Source organism: Lytechinus pictus, chromosome 3 (assembly GCF_037042905.1).
Source record: "Lytechinus pictus isolate F3 Inbred chromosome 3, Lp3.0, whole genome shotgun sequence".
Taxonomy (NCBI): Eukaryota; Metazoa; Echinodermata; class Echinoidea; order Temnopleuroida; family Toxopneustidae; genus Lytechinus; species Lytechinus pictus.
The window spans coordinates 78,082,577-78,102,966 of NC_087247.1; the positions used below are offsets into that span (position 1 = coordinate 78,082,577).

General features: G+C 38.5%; 1 protein-coding gene across 1 annotated transcript in view; it reads right to left on the reverse strand.

Moving 5' to 3' along the window:
- Positions 1–17,201, reverse strand: part of LOC129258029 (low-density lipoprotein receptor-related protein 6-like) — a 34,702-nt gene extending 17,501 nt beyond the window's left edge. Inside the window, exons 1-9 of the mRNA XM_064096100.1 lie at positions 17,192–17,201; positions 16,308–16,580; positions 7,736–7,889; positions 6,586–6,732; positions 4,244–4,361; positions 3,524–3,674; positions 2,644–2,772; positions 1,499–1,741; positions 1,006–1,165 (exon numbers count right to left, since the gene is read on the reverse strand). Of these exons, the coding sequence (XP_063952170.1) occupies positions 1,006–1,165; positions 1,499–1,741; positions 2,644–2,772; positions 3,524–3,674; positions 4,244–4,361; positions 6,586–6,732; positions 7,736–7,889; positions 16,308–16,580; positions 17,192–17,201 (1,385 nt within the window). The remainder of the gene's footprint in view (positions 1–1,005; positions 1,166–1,498; positions 1,742–2,643; positions 2,773–3,523; positions 3,675–4,243; positions 4,362–6,585; positions 6,733–7,735; positions 7,890–16,307; positions 16,581–17,191) is intronic.
- Positions 17,202–20,390: the final 3,189 nt, after the last annotated feature.

Genomic DNA, 20,390 nt, shown 5'->3' on the forward strand with positions numbered 1-20,390 from the left:
TAATTCTCTATAAATACTAACATCCTCTAAATGTAAAAGAACAGTCATGTGAATTTGCTCCTTTCTGCCTGGCTTTTAAGGTTTTTAAAAATTGTTTTTATAAATTACCTTAAGAATTACCATGGCTCAACTTGCCCAAAAGTGGTGGCTTTCCCAAATTATCCCAGTCCGAACTTAATGCAATTTTTTCACATCCACACATTTATTATGCATTCATCATGTAAAAGACTATGATAAGAATGATAATCCATACCTGGACTAACAATATCGTTCTTATTATATCTAAAGATTTGTGTGGGTAAAAAGCATTGATCTATTTCACACTTTTTTGTTTTACTTTTTGGGCAGAAATTTTTATTTTTCCCTTTAAAAAATTACTTTTTGTTTCAAAGTTGAAAACAATGTGGTGGGGTTGAGGGTTATGTAATGGGTCATCAATACATGGCACCACCACAATGTCTGACTCATTAATTATCGGCCTGGGTTGGTGGCTCAACTTGCCCCTATGCTCAATTCACCCCGCCTTGCCCTATACTGACCTACCTATAGAAATCGAATCGGTACTATTAGCCAATTATTATGTTTTGCTGTCGTATTTAGTTTCATTTCGCAGAAGTGGAAGGAGTCATTGCGAAGATAACTTAGTCGTTAGTTGTAATACATCTGCTAATAAAAAAAGTAAATCTAATAACAAAAGGTAATCTTAGTAGTAGTATTACAGCAGTGGTGGTGGTGATGGTGGTAGTAGTAGTTTTAGCAGTAGTGGAAGCATGATATTTATAATCGTGATCTGAACTCTCTGCAGTTCATGTTGCTGTAAAAATGAAATAACTTATAAGAATAAACGAATTGGAAAATAACACTTCTTATTTGTTTATTATCTCTCTTTCCATCAATTATGGTCAATGATGTCACAAGCATTGTAAGCAGGTTAGTATCATAAAGGGACTACATCAGAGTAGAAGAGGATGCGGATCAATTATAATGTAATATTAATGTTCATACCCTCTAACTGGATGCAATACAATGGATCTTGGTTTATCTAAACCATGAATTAATGTCTTCCGATATGAACCATCGAGGTGAGATACAGACAAGCCATGGGTTCCAAAGTCCGTCCAGTATAAAAGCCTAGAGATCGAGTCCACGGCAATCCCATCAGGATCTACGAACATAACATTCTAATTAATTACAGTAATGATTTCATCTATTGAGGTCTTCTTGATGGAACTTAATATGCCAGCATCAGTTATATGAGACTTACATAAGCGATTTTTAACGAACTTCTCTGTCTATACAAATTTGGATGCAATATTGTATATCATTGAGAAATACTTGTTCAAAAGTATGCATTAAACATACATGTGTATTATTTCTTTCTCGGGGGGGGGGGGGTAAAGTGATTGCATAACACTGAAGGCATTTAAACCTTTTAAACCTAAAGTGATATGACATTTCAGTGAAGTATAATTATATAATGTAAGCTGAGTAAACTTACGATCAATAGCATCTCTTGCAATGACTTGGTAGTCGTTACCATCCAACGAGGCCCGGCTTAGTGTCTTAGATCCTACATCACTCCAGTAAACCTTCCTATCAATTGGATCGAAGCTCACTGCTATTGGATTCTGAATACTTGGTAAGTAGAGTGCCTTAGGTTCCAGGTTAGACTCTATACTAACCTGAAAGATCGATCGTCGGTAGGTGTCCGTCACCAAAAAGAAGTCGTCCTGAACAAGGTCTAACAAAAACGAGGAAGAATAAGTGAAATTTGTAAATGAGAAAATTATCCATCACAATTATTAGCTCCTCATTGGTTGATATATTATTCCAAGTGTGTTGGATTTAGGCCTTTTTTGTACATGTATTAACAAGTGCCGAGGCATTCGATACAATGTTCCAATACAGATATATAAATTTATATTATAAAATATTTAATAAAAATAAAGAGTCAGAACCACTACACCACGGCTCTTCATTAACCAAATATAAATTGAGGCCTGATATAAACTGATATATATTTTTTTACATCTATGCGATATAATATATTTTTGCGAAGGTCTGCATATTTTACTCCACATGATAGTTAAGCATAAGCGGTGTGGCATCGTCCAAAATGAACTTAGAATGGTAAAAGGATATTTAATTTCATTATATAAATTTTGTTATTTCATTTAATAACCATTACACCCATGTTGCTGCTACGTATCAATAATAATTCACTTCACACCTCAGGGCTTCTATTAAAGCTACTCTTTCATGCGACCTCTCAATGTTTTACAGCTGCTGCATCGAAAAAAAAGGGCTGGCGACATAACGTAGCCTTGCGGGAAGTTCGAGCTTGATGGCTTAATTTAATCCTTTATTGATATTTAGGGAGAGGAAAAAATGTCTTCTGCCGTCAAGTTTTTTATCCGCCACCTCCCGGTACTTTACATAATTTATATATAAATATGCTACCCGATTGATGAATTTGGTTGTCAGCCAATGAAATATATGCAATTTTAAGTTGCCCTTATTCTGTTGCCTGATAAAACACATACCGTATATCTCATTAAGATATTGTAGGGATAACCAAGCTTTAAAACATTGGATCTTTCTGTTGTTGCTTTAGAAGGTACTGCAGGTGGCCACAAAGATTACCTGACACACACGCTTTGCCATTATCAGCTAAGTAGAATCCCAGAGTACAATTACACACAAATCCTATGTGACTAGAAGTTGAACTGAGACACAGTTGGTCACATCCACCGTTCTGGAAACGACAGGGATCTGATTGAAAATAGATTATTCGAAATAACCAATAATTATGTAAAGTGTATAGTAGTACATGACATCTTCTTGAATCGAACACCGTGGATATGTAGGCATCTATTTAATGTTTAGTATATTGATTGTTCTTTATTATTGTAATTATTACGATTATTTCCAACAAAGGCTGAAATCTTTCGATGAATTATTCCTGGAATGTGTAATTCTAAACTGTATTCATTCTCGAATGACACACATGTAGGCAGTGACGTCGTTCAAATAACATTTTGCGTTCGGGTACTTTTGTTTAAAGAGTCCCGAACTTTCTTAGAGAAATGCTTTCTTTTACAAGCATAGTCTAGTCAGTGCTCTGTGCTGATAAAACAATTACCATCAACATTATAAAGACGATTCAATTTCTACCTATTAAAAAGGGTTTTAGAGTAACAGACGAATCGGAGACAATATGTATATTCACTGATTTATTTCATGCAGTCAACATCTAAGATTTGCAGGACGGTGGCAGGATATTTGTTAGGGGGCATTGGAAGATGATGTCATTTTATCTGAAATGAATAACATTGGTAATATAGTGTTACATCATCCAGACCTCTCTATTTGTTAACCTTATTTCTTCTCTTTTCCTTTTCTTAATATTTCTCTTCACTCCTCCTCTTCTTGGCTTGGTTTTAAAAGGAAACCATCGGTTGCCCTCCCAAAAGCGACGCCCTTAAGATTTCGTTAATGAAGAAAGTTTGTAAAACTGACTTACGATGCATAACCTTCTGACGAGTATCTGCATAGGATGTAATGCCATACACTTGCTCTCCTCGATTGTGATATTCTAATTCGATTTGACCACTGTGTCGGTTAGCTGCGTAGATACCATTGTTTCTTCCTAGCTCCGTCCATAAGATATAGTCCTACGTATAGTATGAAAACGATTTTTTTAAGAATTACAAAAAATATTATGAATGTCCCAGCCAATCCCGATTCTCCTCCCTCACTACCACCTCTTCTCCCCCTCTCTCCCTCCCTCCCTCTCTCTCTCTCTCTCTCTATATATACGTTTAATAGACACAAACGCACACACAGAGTTGGACCTTTTTGTTTCAAATTATGCACACCCACTCATCACACAAATAAGTACACCCACTCGTAACTACCTACACACATCCCCACATGTAATGTTTCAAAAATGTATCAACGAAGCATTACTGAATATTCTCTAATAATTTAGTATTCATGACACCTTTTACAGGAGAAGGCAGTTGAAGGAATTCACAGAAAAAAAGTGATTATTGTTTAATGTATAAACCTTAATGATAAATAAACCAGCTTACTCATCAAGCTCAGTGATAAAGATATAATTCGATGACTGATCAGAGAGTATGACAATTTGTATTTGTAGAAAGGCTACCCATTTCTAGGGAAGACGTAATTAAATTCTCAGACAATTTAAAGCGTCACAAATCTGTTTTACTTGTTCTACCTTATAAAGTGCGACGTCGAAAAAGATGGCCCCATTTTTCCTCAGGAGCTGTCTCTTGTTGTTGCCGAAATAATCCGCCTTATTTATTGCTCGAGTTGACAGATCAGTGTAGTACAGCCTGTAATGTAAATGTGATATGAAAACGTTAATACAAATGACTTGCAGGTATACCTTGTATAACATTAAATTATTGCTTTTAATTAGTAAAAATGAAAATAATAATGTATTTATGAATTTTGAATACATACAGAATTTGCAATGGATTTATAAATGTAATCACTGTGCCATTTTTTGAGCAATTATGGGTCTGACATGCGCTTACAAAATGTTACGTAAGTTCGGAACTGCGTACACCGCGTCGCGAATTTGGTTTTAAAAGTTGCGAGACTTATACCATGTTTACACTTGATCGGCTTTTGGTTCAGAACCAAAAGCCGATGCAAAAGCCTATCAAGTGTAAACACGGTATTTTAGGGAAAAGGTCATGAATCGTCTCGGCGCGATCTTTAATTTCGCCTAGAGATTTATCATAAAAAATGTCGAGGGGTTGTGGGGGGGGAGGCTGGATAAAGTTAAAAAAGCAGAGAAAAGAGGTAAACAATACTCGTACTGATCTTACATACACTGGTAACAATTTACATTATAAGTTTTCAATTTCTTAAGCATATATCATTTTCTGAATTGTAACCCCAGGGATTTTCATTGTATTTACATTGGGATACTATTCATGTCACGTTGCTTTGAAAAAAGATATTAACATTGTAGAACATTTTGGTGCATTGGGTTCCATGTCATTCTGAGAAGCCCATAATTCAAGTAATTTCAATTTTGTATTTTGGGAATTTTGGCATTCATTCTGCACCCTACCATCGTTAAAGCATATACATTTCCCAAGGTGCGTTATTCATTATGAAAAAAAAAATGGGACCAAGTTTGGTTCCCTGGGGTACACCCGTACCACTGCATTTTTATTCTGATAATTGACCCCTATACAGTGCGTTTCATAAAATAGGCAATCCAAATCTATAGGGCCGATATTTGGATCAATTTTAATTTTGTGAAATTATTCTGCATGGATATGAAAGAGAAACTTGCCAGCTTTCCATTGATACCCTATTTGTACCATTTGCGCCACGTACGACCGAATTAATTGATGTTTAAGACAACATCTGCAGGTACCATTTTGTCCAAGTTTGGTAAAGTGGATTGTATGTGCGCTTGATAGAATAAAGTGTTATTAGTAATTTTTCGAAAGAAGAGTCAAGGCATTCCTCTGAAATGATGATTGAAAGGTTACTTGTAATGTCTTATTCATCCACACCTTCAACATGTCTTCTTCACCTTTGCAAACAAAACTGGTGGCGTGGAGGAATTAAGGATATCTTGGACAGCTCGTCCAACCATTGCCGTATCATTGCACAAAAAGCATCCACTTCGTGTCGAATTTGGCTCCACAAATCTTGAGGAGGAATTGCAAATACCTGTTGTTAAGTGTCCCCAAAGGAAATAATCACAGGGCGCGAGGTCAGGGGATCTTGGTGGCCATTCTACGTCATGGTTGAAGGCAACAACTTGATGTCCAAAGAGTTCTTTGAGTTTATCTCGAACGTTGTTGGATCGAAGGACAGGTGTGCTAGTCCTGAATCCACCAAAGATGCAGGTACTATCCTCGAACCTACCTCTCATATTGTTGGGCCAACGAATATGGTACGATCTCCTCGTTAATCATGTGCAAGTACATTTGCCCATTTACACTCCTTTGGAAGAAAAAGGACCAATCAAGATTTTTGCCAGCATAGGCATCGGTGAAAGTATTCACATCAGCATCTTACTTTTCCCAAAACTTGGAATAAGTGGTATTTGCACCTGTTGTCTTCAAAATCACTTCTTAATTCGGTCATGCTTGGCACAAACGGTGCAGTGAGGGTAAGCCCTATCAATGGAAAGCAGATGAGTTTCTTTTTCACATCCATGCAGAATAATTTCAAATTATTCTGCATGGATGTGATAGAGAAATTCATCAACTCATTTTGTGAGTGAAAAAATAAAATATAATTCGAATACCAGCGCCCTAGATTTGAATCACTCTTTTTTCCGAAACGAACTGTACTTTATAGTTTGTTGATTACGAAATTACTACTAAAGATATAGCACAAGGTCGAACATGCATTTCATATAATTTAGCAAAAAGAATATTGTGATTTATCCGATCGAAAGCTTTCGAAAAATCCGTCAGTATGACTGGTGATATTGACTTAGGTTTATCAGCATTCTTAAACAATTTATGTAATAACCCAACCAAATAGTGATGGTCTTTTGGGATAAATTGTGTGTGATTATACCTTTCTTCTTTAGTGTCAACAGCTAATCCTGTAGGTATAAAGAATGGTACACCATATGGTGCAGACATGATGACAACTCGTTCAGTACCATCCAATGAAGCACGTTCGATCTGAGTAGGGGGACCAAATTCACTCCAAAACATGTACCTATAACGACATCAACAAAATCATTGACGTCTTGAATGACTTTGTTGAGTGAATACTTAAATATAAAGCCTACATGAACATTATATTCGACAGAATTTCTGACCTATAATCCATTGGTTATGACTTAACCGAGCTTGGTAATTCAGCAGTCCTCGCATGTTACAACATGCCAAAATCAGAAGAATAAAACTTATATTTTGGTTCGTTGAATGAGGATTCACTGGTGGAAGCTGATGATAGCATTTCATCAGCTGGACAAAATCTTCATGAATATAACATGTAAAGTTCCTTTCCTCTTTATTATTTTTATTATAGTTACTAGAACATGTAGTAGAAGGAGTAGTAGTAGTAGTAGTAATAGTAGTAGTAGTAGTAGTAGTAGTAGTAGTAGTAGTAGTAGTAGTAGAGAAGTAGTAGTAGCAGTAGAAGTAGTACATGTAAGGTATGAGTAGGAGTATATCCTTTTTCATTTCTTACTCCTTTTGGAAACACATTTTCATAGAATCCATTATGACTACTTATACAAACATGTTATTTCGTATGTACTTCTGCACGCCCTTTTCAAACAAGTAGGAACACTTCTTTCAAAACTTATAATTGAAGTACTGATGCAGTTGAAAATCTGAGTATGGTTACAAATTAATTATGTCGATAAATGACGCATCAGTTTCTGAATTGAACCATGATAATAGTGATTATATTAATATGGTTTGTTGATTCAATTCATTTTTATTATCTTATTGTATGTTTGAAAGAGAGAGGGAAATGCGATGTTCAAACAGCGGTGTAAACAATGTCAGTGACTCAAACCTGGCAAGAATATCAAAAATTGAAACATCAATAACAATAAAATAGTACGAAAACTATACCACTCAGAGTGATATTCATTTGACCAACCAATGTGGATAATTCCTTTCAAAAGTACAACTTTAACAAGGTCATCCTAATATATTCGAATATTCTGCTACCATGATTACCATCCTAATTAAAACCCTGAACTTACTTTCTTTCTGGATCTATTGCAATGCTCCTTGGTTTTATTACATTGTCCTTGATAAGAGTGGTCCGGTATGACCCGTCGTACCTAGACACTTCGATGGTACCTCTTGCATGGTCTGTCCAATATAGATGCTTGGTCAACCAGTCTACGGCTAAACCTGGTGTAATTATGATGATTAAAAATTTTAATGAAATCAAACGTATGCGTATTTCAATTTCAACTCCCATAATTACCATGACGACTACTTTAAACAGTTTTTTTCGGATAATAAAGCAATTTTAGTGCAAATATCAGCAATCAATGTTAGGAATGAATCCAAACCAATACTGGGCGCTACAATACACCCAGGTTACCATTAACACGTGACATATTTAGAACATCGGTAATTACATTAACGTCAATGGTACGTTAGTATGTTCATTTTATTTCGACTAAAAAATATAAACAGGAATGAAAGTTGAAAGGGGGGAGGTGGGTCAACGTTATTAAAATCTAAAATATCTAATAGAGTCTCGAAAGTTTATTGGGTCTATAAAAGCCCCCTACCTCCCCGTGACTCTATATGAGAGTACTTTTCAAATCTAAATTTGACTTCGTCACCATTTTAATCTTCGTTTACATCAATAATCCTTACATTCTTTGAACAAATAGACATACATTTTCCTTTTTTCAGGGGCCGCGGAACGGTTTTCAAAGTATGGGGGGCTGAGCCAAATTTTTTTTTTGTTTTTGTACACGATTTTGAAGCCCCTGCTTATCTCATTTCTCTTGAATTCAATGTTAATGTTCAAATCTGTATTGCTTGCACGTTATCACTTTTTATTCAGGGACGCAGAGATTGTTACGGTACACTTTGGCCAATTACCATAATTTGCCGTATCTATGTTAAGACACAGTTTGCTAAATTTACCAATCTGTGTAAGGCATTGGCAGCACATTATGGTAACTTCTGTTCTCAAGAATTACATTCACACATCCAATACAAAATAGTTAACAAGAAGGCAATATGTTTTAGTTTTTTTTTGGTCTCAAATTTCTAAAAAGACACATCTGATAAACCCTGGTTTACCGCTAATTTTGTCTTACCACCGATTTAAGGTCGTTCCACAGTTATGTTTGTGCGTATTATGATCTGCGCATATTTTACACTCTCCGCACTGACGTCACAATGGATGAACAGGTGATTAATTATCTGTACGTATGAACTGAATTTTCTCATTATCTGCACTCTAACTGCGGATTCGATGCGTTATTGTATGATGCTAAAAATCTGGAATTATTCCATGGAACATTTTTTAATATACCTCTACAATTTAAAAAATACTTTATTCTGCAAAGCGCTGCATAGACCGTCGCGTTGGTCCAATAGAGAAGGCGGAGCTTAGGGCCATCCCCCAAAAGAGTTCATGATCAAGAATAAAAAAAAAGGAAAGGGAGAGAATGGAATATAAAAGACAAGGGGTCAAGAAGTGTTTTTTTCTGAAAATTATATTACTATCTTTTTCAAAATTAGATTTTCATTTTAAAAAATATCAAAATCTTTCTCATTCACTTTGCTCTTTAACTTTTAATGGAAAATTGCTTTGCGCAGCATACTGCGCTCCCTAAAAAGCCAGGCTCACACTATGCGAGCCGATGCGACACGATTTTTTTTTCAAGAAATAGCATTATGCATTAAATATGGAGGTTCCAAGGAGTAAAATTACTTTGTTTAAAGTTTGGCATGATAAATACTCAAATCATATTTTTACTTTGCGGCAGGCCTGTGGTCCGAGTAAATTCCAAATTGGCTTCAAGTCGCAGCCGATAATGACGTCATTACGATTTGGAATTGAATTGTGTTTATTCATTCAGGGAGGCTCGAAGAGGACTGAATTTCGATTTCAGTAGTCCTACCACTATTCTGAACTCTAATCCGTGAGATTGTTTTAGTTGGAATGTTCATATCAAATGAAGTTAACGGATTTCAAAACGTTGAATATTGAAAGAGGGTATCATTGCAACTAGCGTATGTTAGGTATGTTATGGGGCTTTGTTGACAGCTATTCTTGACGAGAAAGTAGTTCAGGAAATGACCGTTGTTTTGGGGTGTCAGATCTATCGCCCAAAAGAGCATGTCAAGCGGGGCTGAATCATCCGCCCCCCCCCCCCTCCACTCCCCAACCTGGCGTTGTTGTGTGGCTTTGAGCCCTAGTCACTTATTTAGGATGGTAATTAATGTAAGTCTCATACCCCTTTCGCAAACTCATCCTCCAATTGTCCGCCTAAGAGTAAGAGTAAAGTCAATAAAAATTGCGTTCACAAACTCCGAAAATAATCCGCACTTTTTTTTTTGCCAGCGCCCGTCCTGAAAAAGGCGGATAATCGTCATGGCAACTGCACACGCCCCTCCGACGGGGTTGTGTTTCCGGGGCGCGGGAGCTGGCACTTCGATTGAGGAGGTAAACAATAATAATAGGCACCTTTCGCAATCCTCTACAACGCGAGATTAGAGTCGGGTAACTCAAAAGTTAACGATTAATCATAGACTCGATTTTCAGATTGATTGTACATTACAGTCAATACAATCAAACGTAGAAAACTGTTCTACAATCATTGCTAAGCTTTGTGTTACAGACCCTATAGATCTTGCTTTTCGTGTGCAAAGCTCTTTCATACGATACCAGCATGGAGCTATAATAGCTCTATGATACCAGCATGCCATGTCATTTGCCTGCCTGAGCTCGCGGCGGGACTGTACCTGTATCATGGCTATGACTCCAGCTGGCTGGAGACATGCGAAATGTAGATTATGACATGGATAAGAAAGTGGTTTTTCAGACAAATCGAGTACATATTGAGTAAGGAAAAACTTACCGAATTAAGGCTTAGATAAAGATCATTACAGTCCATCGAATCGATATTGCATTTAATGTACATTATTGGTGGATCACTGGCAATTGATTCCATGAGTCAGATCACCTCTCCAGCCGGCACCATTTTCGCATGCGTTGACATATACACAGCATGCAATAGGCCATAAACCGTCTGAAAAAAACATCTAAATTTGCAGGGTTTTCTTCATTTGCCTGCTCCCCATACACAAACGATATGCCTCTAGCACACAATGTAATGGGCAGTATGTTTTACTTTCTGCAGAAATGGGGGATTTCCCGGGGGTACACTTCCGTTGATGAGTGGATACCAGGTGCGACCATGGGGTTTTGGAAAGCACCCTAAACAATGGAAGTAAGTCTTTTCAAGATTATGAAAATGCATCTCTTAAGTATTTGGGTTGTGACTACGGAGCCCGAGAGGGGACATGCATGAACATTTTTTTTTAATAAGTCGTTTTCCACCACTTATAAGTCGTTACCACCACGTATAAGTCGTTCCCACCACTTATAAGTCGTTCCCACCACTTATAAGTCGTTCCCACCACTTATAAGTCGTTCCCACCACTTATAAGTCGTTCCCACCACTTATAAGTCGTTCCCACCACTTATAAGTCGTTCCCACCACTTATAAGTCGTTCCCACCACTTATAAGTCGTTCCCACCACTTATAAGTCGTTCCCACCACTTATAAGTCGTTCCCACCACTTATAAGTCGTTACCACCACTTATAAGTCGTTACCACCACTTATAAGTCGTTCCCACCACTTATAAGTCGTTCCCACCACTTATAAGTCGTTCCCACCACTTATAAGTCGTTCCCACCACTTATAAGTCGTTACCACCACTTATATAAGTCGTTCCCACCACTTATAAGTCGTTCCCACCACTTATAAGTCGTTCCCACCACTTATAAGTCGTTCCCACCACTTATTTATAACTACCACGTGATGGCATATAATTATGAAGAAGGGAGCAGTACGCCGCGCCCGCTAACTCCAGGAAGCTCCGACGCCGACGCCGAAGCTCTCAAACCAAGCCTGGCGAAAATCATCGAAATCGATGGATATAGCGCCAATGTCAACAGACCCGGGTACCCAACATTATAACAACAACAAGAAGAAGACCGGCAGGAAGTTGGTTGGTTGGATATTCGATATTCAAACTGTGAAGTTGGTTTGATATTCAGGTTCGATATTCAAACGCGTGTGAAGTTGGACCAATATTCGATATTCGATATTAAAAAATTAGGGGTCTTGAAAGCTAACTAGGGGGTTAAACAGGTGCAGCACGTCTCGGGCAACCATAACAACACTGTCACTGGCCTGCCCTAGTAAGAGGACATTCAGGGGACAAACGTCAGTGAATAAAAGGGCAGAAAATTGTTATTTTTTTATTTTTCTTTTCGAGGGGCCCCCACATCCCGACGGCCTACCCAGGGCAACCATGTATCCTTTCTTGTAGAAATCGACTCGGGCAATAAGATAAGCACTAGCTTGACCCGGCGCATGCACATTTAGGGGGCTCAAATTAACAAAATTAAGGGGAATAAAGGGCTATTTATCGCATTTTTTCAATAATTTTTTTTTTCAAGGGGCCTCCAGGGATATCCCGACGGCCTAGCAAGGGTAACCACGTATCCTATCTTCTAGAACAGGACTTGGGCAACAATATAAGCACTAACTTGACCCGGTGCATGCACATTTAGGGGGCTCAAATTAACAAAATTAAGGGGAATAAAGGGCTATTTATCGCATTTTTTCAATAATTTTTTTTTTTCAAGGGGCCTCCAGGGATATCCCGACGGCCTAGCAAGGGTAACCACGTATCCTATCTTCTAGAACAGGACTTGGGCAACACTATAAGCACTAACTTGACCCGGTGTATGCACATTTAGGGGGCTCAAATTAACAAAATTAAAGGGAATAAAGGGCTATTTATCGCATTTTTTCAATTAAAATAAACTATTTTTTCAAGAAGCCCCGAGGGATATCCCGACGGCCTAGCCAGGGTTACCACGTATCCTAACATTTAGAACTGGACTCGGGCAACCATATACACACTAGCTTGACCCAGCGCATGCACATTTGGGGGGGGGGGTAAATTAACAAGGAATACGGGCTATTTCAAGCATGGGGAACCACGGTCCCCCCATCCGTTAGGGTTGCCGCCAATGGGTAGAGTAAAAAACAACAAAGAAAGAGAGAAGACAAAAATAAAAGAGAGAGAAGCGAAAGGGAGAGATAGGAAAGAAAAGGAGGGGGAAAGGGAGGGAAAGAGAATGGAGGGGTCATAATATTGTATGACCAGGATATTTTATGATTATGCCCTGAACATTAGGGCGAAGCTCAATGCGAGATTAGAACAAAAAAGATGGGGCACACCATGGCGCACGCAGCAAATACTTGCTTAATAATAAGTCTCGAGCGAGCGAAGTGAGCGAAAAAAAATCACCTGTAATTTTGAGATTGACATCATATCTTTCATCTTCCTTTTCTTTCTTTCGTTTTATTATTTCTTTTTTGTTCTCGGTTGTAGAACTTTTTTTTGGGGGGGCAGTGCTATGCGGTTCGGGTCCGGGGCAATGACGGCACCAGGGTTTTTAACCTAGGATGAGGCAAACAAACATTTTGGGGCCGGGGGGATGACACACATTTTTAAAAAAATCGAGCGAGAGTTGCGAGTTAATTTTATTTTATATGCAGTCCCTACTGAATGAAAAAGGGACCTGTTAAGGATCAGCTGTTTCCATTAATTGGGTTATGAAGATGATATCTCACCAAATAAATAGTGCGAGCGCGAAGCGCGAGCCGAAAATTTTTGATATCCGGGATGATACCTGGCCGTTCTAAGCTTTTTTTTTAATTATGAACTGAATGGCTATCTAATTCGCTGAAAATATATCATTTATGAAAATTATGAATTCGCAGGATAATGTATCTTGCTAAAACGAATAATGAAAACTCTAATAATATTGGATTTTTAAGCCCCATGTGAAAAGATAATCATTAATAACTGCGAGCGCGTAGCGCGAGCTACATTTTGAATTTTATATAATGGCCTGAAAGATTTATGTTAGTGACTAAAATTGTTGGGAGCTAAATGCTGTGACGGTGAATAGATGAGAAAATTGTTAAAATTTAAAGAACTAAAAACATTTTTGGAGAATTATATACATTTTTTTCCTTCAAATTTCGGGGGGGGGGGGGCTCAATGGGGCCTCCCCATTCGGTGGCGCCATGCACTGGTCTGGGGCGGAGCCCCCGGATCCTCGTGATATTTTTAAACATTGCAGATGGCCATTTTTTATCAAATCGCGGGTACATACACCACATATTATATTAAGTTCAACGCAGTTGCGGATAATAAAGAAAATATGTTGAGGCAGCACACCAAAGCAAATGTGGAATAATTAATTTTGAAAAAGTAGCCAGCGAGCGAAGCAAGCCAGAAAATTGTGCATGCGCCGGGTCAAGCTAGTGTTTATCTGGTTGCCCGAGTCCAGTTCTACAAGATAGGATACATGGTTGCCCTGGGTAGGCCGTCGGGATGTGGGGGCCCCTCGAAAAGAAAAATAGAAAAAATTACAATTTTCTGCCCTTTCATTCACTGACGTTTGTCCCCTGAATGTCCTCTTACTAGGGCAGGCCAGTGACAGTGTTGTTATGGTTGCCCGAGACGTGCTGCACCTGTTTAACCCCCTAGTTAGCTTTCAAGACCCCTAATTTTTTAATATCGAATATCGAATATTGGTCCAACTTCACACGCGTTTGAATATCGAACCTGAATATCAAACCAACTTCACAGTTTGAATATCGAATATCCAACCAACCAACTTCCTGCCGGTCTTCTTCTTGTTGTTGTTATAATGTTGGGTACCCGGGTCTGTTGACATTGGCGCTATATCCATCGATTTCGATGATTTTCGCCAGGCTTGGTTTGAGAGCTTCGGCGTCGGCGTCGGAGCTTCCTGGAGTTAGCGGGCGCGGCGTACTGCTCCCTTCTTCATAATTATATGCCATCACGTGGTAGTTATAAATAAGTGGTGGGAACGACTTATAAGTGGTGGGAACGACTTATAAGTGGTGGGAACGACTTATAAGTGGTGGGAACGACTTATAAGTGGTGGTAACGACTTATAAGTGGTGGGAACGACTTATAAGTGGTGGGAACGACTTATAAGTGGTGGGAACGACTTATAAGTGGTGGGAACGACTTATAAGTGGTGGGAACAACTTATAAGTGGTGGGAACGACTTATAAGTGGTGGGAACGACTTATAAGTGGTGGGAACGACTTATTAAAAAAAAATGTTCATGCATGTCCCCTCTCGGGCTCCGTATGTGACACCTTACAAGTATTGGAAATATATCCCGTTTTTCAGTATTTTAATCATCGTTTTTGACACCCTTATAACGCTACATATTCCTATACGTAACGTACTTACCCACTCTTTCCCTTTTTACGTATGGTCGCGCCTGGTATCCACTATTCAATGGGAGTGGGCCCCCCGGGCGGCTTCTCGAGCTCTGGGAGGAACCAAAATTATTGGTATTGGTGGTGATTTTTTACCTGATTGCTAAGAAAGCATGAATGCTTGTAAGCAAGCAACCAGAGGACCGACGGCTTAAGGTCCCCTCCGAAGGACCTGGTACTGAGGATTAATGCCTTACCAAAGGGCACCAGCGCACCAAGTGGGAATCGAACCCGGGTCACCGGAATACGAGTCCCCCGCTCTACCGACTGAGCTAACGCGTGGATTTGGAAAGTCGTCCTAAATCGGATAAATCGCTGTTACCATAGTAGCAACCAGAATTTTGCACACGAAACGCATATTGAATGTTTCCGTCGCAGATGTGAAACGACAAAAAAAAGTCTCATGTCACACAATTTGCATCGCAGGACAGAATTTTACGACCATGATGACGGGCCCAAAAAGTCTCTTCCAAAATCAACTACCGTTGTAAATAAGCGTGCGCGTCCTCAAACAAAAGGTCGGGAATTACACGTTTTCGTGGAATCGCGCGCGTGCGGGAAAAGGGTGTCCTTTCGTGACCGCACCATGGCAATTGTCCGCATTACTTTGGAAATGCGTTCATAAAGTCAAAATCTGGTCCCGATGCCGCTATTATACGGATAATTGCAGCCTCGAAAAAGTGCGGATTATACCCCTTTCACTAACCCATCCTCCAATTATCCGCCTAAGAGTAATGCGGATAATTCAATAAAAATTGCATTCACAAACTCCGAAAATAATCCGCACTATTTTTTTTACGAGCACCCGACCTGAAAAAGGCGGATAATTGTCATGGCAACTTCCGATGGGGTTGTGTTGGAAAAGGGTGACCTTTTGTGACCGCACCATGGCAATTATCCGCATTACTTTGGAAATGCGTTCACAAAGCCAAAATCTGGTCCCGATGCTGCTATTATGCGGATAATTGCAGCATAGAAATAATGCGGATAACTATGGTCCCGCTCCGATTTTACAACCAAATTATGCGGATATTATCCGCATAATTGGGTTTGTGAAAGGGATATTACTCTGGTCCCTCTCCGATTTTACGATCAAATTATGCCGATATTATCCGCATAATTGAGTTTGTGAAAGGGGTATTAGATGTAATAATCATATCTGATCGATACACATCTGCAAACCTATATATACACGCACAGATTGAGTTAACTCGCATGCATTCTCACCTTGAACAGACCGCACCCCGCCCGTGATAATCTTTACAGGTGCCCCATCTCTGAGAGTAGCCATCCCAATCGCTTTCATTCCTAAATCACTGAAAAATACAACCCCTTCATCTATATCAGCTGTGATAGCAACAGCATGAACCCGTCCTCCTAAGAAACAGGATACATTGAAGTTTGTGATCATGGGTAAAACGATGTCTGGAAAGTTGATTGGATAGCGACAAAGCTTCGAACGAGAGGCCACAAAGTACTGCGGTGGATCTATAGTACCCTCTGAAATGAAAAAAAATAAAGAAAAAGTATTTTAAAGTTTTTCGTAGCCTATAATTAAAAAGATATTCTTTATCACTATACACTCGGAGCTGTCATCTATTATGAGGGTCCTTGAGTGAAGCTTTGCATTTATTCTCTCAATTTTATTTTGTTTCACAGCTTATTATTTACAAGAGATTTACCACAAGTTGTTTACATTCATCTAATTTCTCTCAATGTATTTTTTCCCTTTACATGTATTCAAGCTTGTATTAGCTGGGATCCAACTTCGGCAGGTGGCTTCTCATTGTTTATTAACTCATCTGCACCAGAGAGACAAAGAATCAATAAAAAATGCCTTTCAATTAATAGAACTCGGTGGTCCGCCTCCGTGGTCTAGTGGTTAAGGCATTGGCGTTCAGAGCCAGGGACCCGGGTTCGATTCCCGGCAGATGGAATTTTAAACCTTTGATGATTTAGAACTGTAGAATGGATGACAGCTTTCCCCCCCCCCCCTTTTTTTTTTTTTGTTTCACTATATGTATATAGGAACAGCAAGAAGGATTGGTTTATTATAGGGTAAAGAGGATCTAATAAACTCACACCTGACCTCGCTTCACTTCTAACCTTACCCTTAGCCATACTTACTGACCTTACGGTAAATATGATATTCTATACTTCGTAAAATACTGATTCACTATTACTTTATCACTAATGGTTTATTATCAATTCACCTATATATTTTTTTTCAAAACAATATTCGTTATACATTGCATTGTATTTATCATTGTCAATAGTATCTTTTTTATTATGTTTAATATATAATTTATTTACACAAAATTGTATTTGTATATTGGTTTAGATCCTGATGAAGGGCATGTGCCCGAAAGCTTGACAAAGACTGGTATTGATGGTAAGGTGATGATAGTCATCATATAAGTATTGAACGCTTCTCTAGGTGGTGCAACAACAACAACCACCTCTTCACAAAACCCATCTAAGTGTAAAGCTTATTTCTTATTTCAGAATTGCTCCACCACAACCAGGTTCAATTGTACTAGACGGTGTTACCATTGACGTAGTAGATCATTTCAAGTATCTAGGGACAACCAATATCGATATTACTTAATTGGAGACCCCAAGTCAAGATTACACTTTCAAAAGCTCGAAGTAGAATGTTCTTCCTACGAAAGCTTTGGACCGCGCATGTTCAAAAGAGGATAATGCAGGTCATTTGTACATAGGCGGCGGAACCGGGGGGGGGAGGGGGAAACTCCCCCCCCCCCTAATTTTTAGGAGGGGACGGCCCCCCCCCCCCTCACAAAAGAGAGAGAGAGAGAGAGAGAAAGAAAAAAAAAAGAAAAGAAGGAGGAATAAAGAAAGAAACAAAGAAACAAAGAGAGAGGGGGAGAGAGAAAGAAAGAGAAGGGGAGAGAGAGAGAGAAAGAAAGAAAGAAAGAAAGAAAGAAAGAAAGAAAGAAAGAAAAAAAGAAAGAAAGAAAGAAAGAAAGAAAGAAAGAAAGAAAGAAAGAAAGAAAGAAAGAAAGAAAGAAAGAAAAGAAAGTACACAAATGTTAAAGTGGCTTCCAATGCGATTTTTCAGAAAACTTGATAACCAACAAAAACAATTTTTTCGCACCAAGAAGAATAAATAAAAAAATTATGTAAAAAAAAACAGAAGAGAGCAAGATTAAAAGATAAAGAAATGTGAATAAGATTAGGGGAGGGGATAATTGGAAAATTAGAAAAAATATCTGATCATTACATAAAAAGAAAATTTCGCTCACACTTCGCGCTCGCATATTCTCTTAAGTGAGATACAGTAATCTGTTCATTAGGATACCATGGAGCCTAGAATAGGCTTGTCTAATTTTAAACTCAATATGCACAAATTATTTTGCTTGCGATTCTAGTTTCCATTGCATTCTATTCATGCTTACAAAAAGTACTGAATATCAGGAAAAAACCAGCTAGCGCTACGCGCTGGCATTATTTGACAAGCAAATGTTGTGAGATACGTATTCTCTTCATGTATTACACAAAACAGTAATCCAAGTGTTACCGTTTAATACAAGTCAGTGTAGCACTTATTTTCATCTCGCTCCTCCATCAATTGTTTAGTAACATAACCATCCCATTCATCGTTCAATAAGTGGTTAGAATCCGAGGTCTTATGTCAGAATATCATTTTTTTCAGCTCGGGCTTCGCGATCGCAACACTTGTTTAGGTAGATACTCATCCAGTTCATGGTCATAATAAGTGTTTTAGAATTTTAAGGTTTGGGTCGGAATATCAAAGATGGTCAGCTAGCGCTTCGCTATTTTAAAAAGTGGAATGCCTCTCGCAGGTCTCGCCTGCATTACGCAATTCGATAAAACAGCAGTGCTGCCCTTGAAAACAGCTAATGAATGGCCTTTGATCTTGCATGGCCATGTTCCAAAACGCGCACTGGGTATTCATGGATACATTGCTGCACTTATGTCCAAGTTTCATGAACTAAATCCATAAACTGTTAAAGTTATGGTGACAGTTCCAAAATACCCCCATTACCAAAGTTTGTTGACCCTAAATGACCTTTGAACTTGGTCATGTGACCTAAAACCTGCACAGGATGTTCAAGGATACTTGATTGCTCTTCTGCCCAAGTTTCTCAAATAACCCAACATAACCAAAGTTCGCTGACCCTAAGTGACCTTTGATCTTAATCATGTGCCCTGAAACCCAGGATCTTTGGTGATACACTATTACCCTTATGTCTAAGTTTTATGAACTAGGTTCATACAATTTCAAAGCATAAAAGAGCAAGCATAAAGGAGTACCTGGAACATCATCATTCGCCTACAAACTCCCAAAGAACATAACTGTTGCAAGTATAAACTTTTGTCTCCAAATGTCGTATGATTCGATTTTGAGGAATCTACTATTCTGAACCATTTGACTAAGGTATACCCAAACTTGAATATTGAAATTGGACGCCATTTCTTATCGTCATTCTACAACGAAGTAAAGAAGGTCAACGGTCATGACTCCCTCATTGTCTACCTTCTCCGAATCTGAACAAAGAAGCTCGCCCACATGACGACATCGAAGCGGAGGTTTCTTCAAAAGATGATGTGCCTGAACGAAATACATCAAAGGAATCTGTAGAACTCATAACCAATCACGTATCTTCGCAAAGCGGATTAGAGGAGCAACTACTTGACTATCGCAAATCCCAAACTTCTCGTTTCCATGACTACAAAAGGGCACATGCAGATAGCCTCTTGATTGGTGACTCCATGCTTCGTCGTATACAACTAACACAATTGTCCCGATCTCAACAAGAGCAAGGCTTTACAAGAAGATGTAAATGCTTTAAACCAATGGTTAAAATTAAATAAGTTAATTCTCAATGTTAAAAAGACAAATATGATGATTCTGGGATCAAGACAAAGAATGAACAAATATAATAGATCAGATTCAGATATTTCTATCACGATTGATGGTAAAGTACTAAAGAAGGTTTAATCCACTAAATGTTTAGGTGTCATAATAGACGATAAACTTCTTTGGCATGATCATGTAGAACACCGTTAGTAAAAAAGTATGTGCTGCTCTCGCCATACTGAAAAGGGCTAATCCGTTCATTGATGTTACCACTGCAAAACTAATCTATAACTGTTTAATCCAAAGTAAAAATGACTATTGTTGTGAGGTATGGGGTTTACGATTTATCACACAAACAAATCAAATAATAAAACTTCAGAAGCGTGCTGCAAGAATAATACTCAAAGCAAACGTCCTCACCCCGTCTGATCAGTTATTCAAAAAACTTGAATGGTTCTCCTATC